Source organism: Oryctolagus cuniculus, chromosome 3 (assembly GCF_051225735.1).
Source record: "Oryctolagus cuniculus isolate XC-2025 breed Fujian yellow rabbit chromosome 3, ASM5122573v1, whole genome shotgun sequence".
NCBI classification, from domain to species: Eukaryota; Metazoa; Chordata; class Mammalia; order Lagomorpha; family Leporidae; genus Oryctolagus; species Oryctolagus cuniculus.
In genome coordinates, this window is record NC_142869.1 from 149,744,001 (window position 1) to 149,750,000 (window position 6,000).

Below are 6,000 nucleotides of genomic sequence, written 5' to 3' on the forward strand. Positions count from 1 at the left end.
TTCAGTTGTTCAGGAGAAAATGTTTATTTGGTATCTGGGTAGACAGTGAGATGAAGAAAACACCACCACTTACACAGATTTTCTAAGAGGACTCTGTTTATCTTTTATACTAATGAAGGGAACTGAGGTTTTGGAGGGAAAGCTGTCAGCCAAATAAAAAACCTGTGAAAGATTTTTTGGCCTCAGTTTTCTTGTTTCCACATTCTCACAAAAGTTTATATCGAAAATTTATTTAAAAGTTTTTTAGAAAATTAAAAATTGGCATTTTTAATTCTGAAATACACTAGAAATAAATTTTACAGCCTCAGTTGTAATTCAGATTAGATAACTTATCCATTGTTTGCAAAATAAATAAATAAATAAAAGGAAACCAACCAGTAGCAGTATTTAGCCTATATATGTTAAATAACAAGGGATAGTAGATACTAAGAATCCCAAATTCCCTTTTGCACATTACATCCCCAAACAGATTGGTTGAATTCCTTTATTTTTGCCAAATGAAAATACATCAGAGAACAATTGCTTATGTATAACATAGACATATTCTCATGTGTTACATACATTTGTATTCTTATATACAGTCCTTAATATTCAAGTGAGGCATTCATTTCTATGGGGAAAATGCCTAAAATAGCAGCTGTCATTTATAACAGCAAGATGAAAATAGAAGTACTAGTGTACAGAATGAAGAAGGAAGTCCAGGCTAAGAACATTTAGGAAAATTTTGAACTTTAAAGTAGGTGTTAATAGAAGCTAACCATTTTTTTTGACCAGTAATTGAGGATCTCACTAGATCACTAAAAGCATGTAATACTAGTCCTTCATTACTGTCTTATAAATGTCAGAGTGTAATAGCATCTGACAAAACTTTAGTATAGTTTGTCTGCAAAATTAATTATCATTCCACTGGATCTACATCAGCTTGAATATAGTTGGAATGACTTTTAGAGCTTAAGCCAAAAGGTTTAAATATAGCATTCCAGTTAGCAGACAAGTGTTCTTGAACCTCTGTGTGCACATGCCAGCAAACACAACATGGTTGAGAGACAAGGAGGGAAATAGATGCATTCCTTTAAGAGAGGCAGATTGGTTATTATCCATAAAATATCAGTATATTAAAGGTTGATTATTTGATGAACATAATTTAGTTTGCTACAAGCTGAATTTTTCAGGATTGATACTGTATGCAGAGCAACATAAGCAGTAGTGGAAACAGAATAGTTTATTGAAGAAAAATTTGTTGTCCTTTCTTGCAGCTGACTACTCAAAAAATTATGCCCTTACTTAGTGTGTATTGTCTATTTCTTTGTCTTTGACTAGGCAGCATGGCTACAAAATTATGACCTCAAGAAGGCATTCTTTGAACTTGTCAGAATGTTGTTTCTTTTGGTGACAGTGCCCCCATCTCTCAAAACTAAGGCATCTCACATAATCAGCTAAATGAATAGTGACAGCTAACATTTTGTATTTAAACTCCTGTCAGTGTTTAAACATAAAAAGCTTGATGCAAAATAAATCACACACCAGTGATATGCAAGTGAAACATTTTGTTAAAATAGTCCCTGACATACTTGGATTTAAATCTGGTCCCTTTTTAGCGTATAAAATGCTAGAACTTTAAATGAATTTTAAAAATCTAGAGCTTTAAATTGAATTGCTAATCTGGTGTGTATATAATTGAAATTACCACATGCATTCATAACCATAAAAGCTCTGTTAAAGAGAATTGTGCAACAAATAAATTAGTAGGATCCTTTCCTACTTTTTATCATCCCCAAATGCTTGCTTAATTATTTTTAGAGAGAATTTGACTACCTATCTACATTTTTTTCCTAGTTCATACTACCTACCCAGCACCCAGATTCAATGCAGTTTTGAAAGAACGTCAGTCGACCACATCATTTATTCCATTTTGAAAACAAAAATCAATATACCTATAAAGTGACCCATAAATTAGAACTGGCTCACACAATGTTTGTTCAGTGCTGCCTTTCTGAAGGCACCCCTTGCATTTTTTCTTCACCTCTCTGTTTGAACTGCAGTCTCGGTAAGAGGCTCATTAGGGGACATTAGGGACTGGAGCTAACCAGAATTCCAGAGCTTGCTTTGCTCTTATTAATGCATAGTAGAGTAGAATGCATTTAAATATTTCATAGGCATTCAGTAATTTGTGTGTAATCGCCTTGTTAGCAGACCAGTAGAAGTAGAACAGGCCTGTGAAATGGTGTTAGTGATTGCATGGGTAATTTACAGACCTTTGCCATCAGAAAAGAGTATTATTGTTGGCTAGTATGAAGCTGTGAAATAGAACTAGCAATAAGTAAAAAAAAGAAACTTAATAAAGGTTTTGTAACAAGCATCTTCAGGGATAACAACCCCACTTGGTCCTTTTGAAGCAGCCATAATTTATGACATAGGCAATATATCAAATGCATAAGATAGTATTATGGAGCATTCATATGAAAAGGGTATTTGCAACATTAGTTCCAACTTCCTGCAAGGGACATGATTAAATGATTAATGAAATGTCCCTTTGCATATGCATTTTGAAACAGCAATTAGGCACTGACGGAGAAAATCCACCAATCCTCTCATTTTTCAGTATTATCTCATTCTTGATTTATAAATCATAGAGAATTTTTGAACAGCAATATGTAGTACCTGAGATAGTTATAAAAACATAAAAGAGAATAATTTGGGCACAAAATAGTCATAAATACATAAATTCATAATTTAATGTTAATACTTAGCCTATTTATTTAGTCTTATTGCATTGTATTTATATCCGACACTATTTCTGTACTTTGATTGGCATAATTAAGTATGGGGAATGAATAGGCACTATTATTTTACATATCACTGGTAAACAATAGCGAGGAAAGGAGAAGGGAGATGTGGCAGAGGTATGTATGTGTTTTTCAAGTTCTCAGTAATCCACTGGAGGCTGTTCTATAAATGATCATTGAAGGGCTGCAAGCTAGCCTATAATTACAGGAAAGAAAGTGGCAGCTCTGGCATTTCATAACTATGTGTCCTCGAAAAGTGCTTTGTGAGTTTGTCACCAATGATAATTTAGATAGAGGCTCATTACTGAACATCACAACACTTTAAAAACCTTTCGCCTTCATACAGGAGAATAAAGGACTATTTTAATGGCAAGGTTCTTTTGTGTTCCACTGAAAAATTCAATCAAGACAAAACCTCATTGACTATTATTGTAGTCTACAGTCTCTATTCTAATAAAGGCTGCATAGATAAATTGAATAGGTCTCTAAGACCCAAGTACATAATGCAAACATTTTGTACATTTTTTTAGTTCTTTAAATATAAGATAATGATTATCACTGAGAAGTAAACAACCGTAAAAAATGTTTAAAATGATTTCATATAAAAATAAACATACCACACTGAATATACTTTTTCTTCTGAAAGTGTACATTATATTTGTCTGACTTGCTCTGTTTGCACCCTCATCTTTGTAGCTGAAGCATTTTTAAATATATACATCCTTTAGATTGATTTGAGAGAAATTATATGTGTGTTACTGAAGAGTTCATAGTGAAAAGCAAAACTCACAAAAAGCAATATTAAACCTTAAGAGTACATACAGCGAAGTATTATATTACGCCGATAGAAAATTGTCTCATTGTTCATTAACATTTGGAAAGAAAACCCTGGAAACCAGTCTGTACATGTTGTTTGTTGTCCTGGTAATGAGAATCTGGTGACACACCATGGCTGACCTCTGGTTAACTCCAACATCAGTTTTAGTCCTCATCACAGTTAGGTTCAGAGCAGAAACCATCAGAGCAGAGCTGAGCTTAGAGCACTCAGGTGTAGTGGACAAGCCCCTGCCACACTCTAGCCATACACCTCCAACCTGCCCACCTCACTATTTTAGTCCACAGCTTCTTGTCAGCCAACAGCAATCTCAGCCAGTAGTGCTGAGATACCAGGTTTTGTTGTTATGATTAGTGAGGAGGTATTAAAACAAACTGGATTGATTTATCAAGGTTTGGGGCAGAATAGAAGAAATGCTTCTGACTGCTGAATTCTAGACCTACTAACAAATATACCTAACTATTTATAAATTAGTTCCTCCACAGCAACATCAATCTGATTTCTTCCCTATGTGTATTTCATCTACGTCTGTCTAGATATTTTTGTCTGCTTCATTTCTTAACTTCAAAAATACAAGCAAATAATTGCAATGGGTATAAAATAGCTGTTGAATTCAGTATACTCAGGGCCATAATAACTCCTTAGACTATTTGCCATTCCAAATGATACTTGAGCCCACATGGGTAGTTATATAAATTATTATTTAATTTTCTGAATATGCCTTTCTACATATATGAAGGAATGGTAAAAATATCTCTTAAATTGCTTCTTTAGTTTGTCCATTGGCAAAACAGATGCACCAAAGAATGTTGAATTACTTGAAGATTGCTTTTTTAATTTTGAAAGGTTTTGAATAAATTATATATTACAGATTACAAAGTGCCTATTATCAAATATTTTCACATTCATCAGAGATGCTACTCTACTAAATTGCTTTTGGTGTATTAACATACCACTCATTAAAGAGATCTCTGCAGACATTATGTAATGATAATAATAATAGATGAACACATATTCAAGATTAGGGTAAGATCATTAAGACGTCTTATCATTCCCCATTTCTGTATAAGTTTAGGACAGATGTCTCCCAATGAGGACTCTAGACATGCAGTGTCAGTCTTATGATTTCTGTTGATGGGAATCTTCAATACAGTTTACTACTGACAGTAAATTATCATTCTTCATGACCATTGATGTTTCCATGGGATAGTAATTTGCCATCTCTACAGAATTCACATCTCTACAGAATTTCACATCCTGGTGAAATAAGGCATTGCTCACTAATAAACATCACAGAAACAACAAACTGTTTTAACAGAAATGGGATACAGAATTGCCTTTGTTCTCTTCAGAATTACTTTTGGTTCATACATTCATAAGGTATCCGTTTTCTTAAAAAAAATGGCATCAGTGTTTGAAATACATCTAGTGATTTCTACTATTACTCTGTAAATGGTTTGGAGAAATATTTTTGTAATAACAGAAAAGCTTAGGGACCATGTCATTTTCTGCCATTTGAAGTGTCTCTTTATATCACATAAATAATTTTCACTAAACATGTAAGCTCATTTAACCTTTTTCTTTATAGTTTCAAAGATTCCATTTTGCTACTGCAGAGGAACAAGTGACTGCCGTGTGATGCTGTTTGGGTGGAGGGGATGCCACTGAGATAGGCAACCCTTAACATTCTGTTTTGTGTTTGTTTAGGCACCTTAATAATGAACATGCTTTGGATGACCGAAGCACTGCTCAGTGTCGAGTGCAAATGCAGGTGGTGCAACAGTTAGAAATACAGGTTTGTCAAATGCTCACTCCGTGGACGCCTTCCTCAGATTTCTGGTGTGGTAAAGCAAGTCTTGAACAGATCCTGCCTCTCTCAGACCACATCTTATTGTCTTCGGTAACACACTGACTAGTTAGATGAATTTTAGGTTATTTTTAACAATGAAAATGACTGATAACTCAGAATGGATAGCTGCAGACTAATGTACTTATCACTTGGACTTACACAGCCTTGGGGCCACATCGTATGCATGTGGATATCCCCAAACTGTCAAATCTAAGGATTTTCTAATACAGATTAGACCAAACCCCCAATTAGGTATGAATTTATTATAGATACAATTTTTACATGAGCGAATCTTGATTTTTTGTCTTTCATGAGATCTTATAGTGTAGCAAAAAGCCAGTCTTTACAACACCATACCTGTAATATAACACCCTGAAAAATAACTCTTTTCTGCTTCTGATACATTTGTATTTCAAAATCTTAGGAAATTTCATAATACTTGTCTTTGGGGTAATGGCAAAGAGTTTTTAAATTTTTTTCTGATAATATTGAGACAAAATTTGGCCAAAAATAAGTAGAATTCATAAACT

The 6,000-nt window shown here is 33.9% G+C and overlaps 1 protein-coding gene across 42 annotated transcripts in view; it reads left to right on the top strand.

The window, feature by feature from the left end:
* FOXP2 (forkhead box P2) overlaps positions 1 to 6,000 on the top strand; it is a 651,851-nt gene that overhangs the window by 602,662 nt on the left and 43,189 nt on the right. For all 42 annotated transcript variants that reach the window (XR_016230716.1, XR_016230714.1, XR_016230715.1 and 39 more), the window contains 1 exon segment: positions 5,329 to 5,416. Coding sequence is in view for 39 of the 42 variants with exons in the window: in XM_089327969.1 (XP_089184095.1) it covers positions 5,329 to 5,416 (88 nt within the window). In the remaining 3 variants the exon portion in view is untranslated.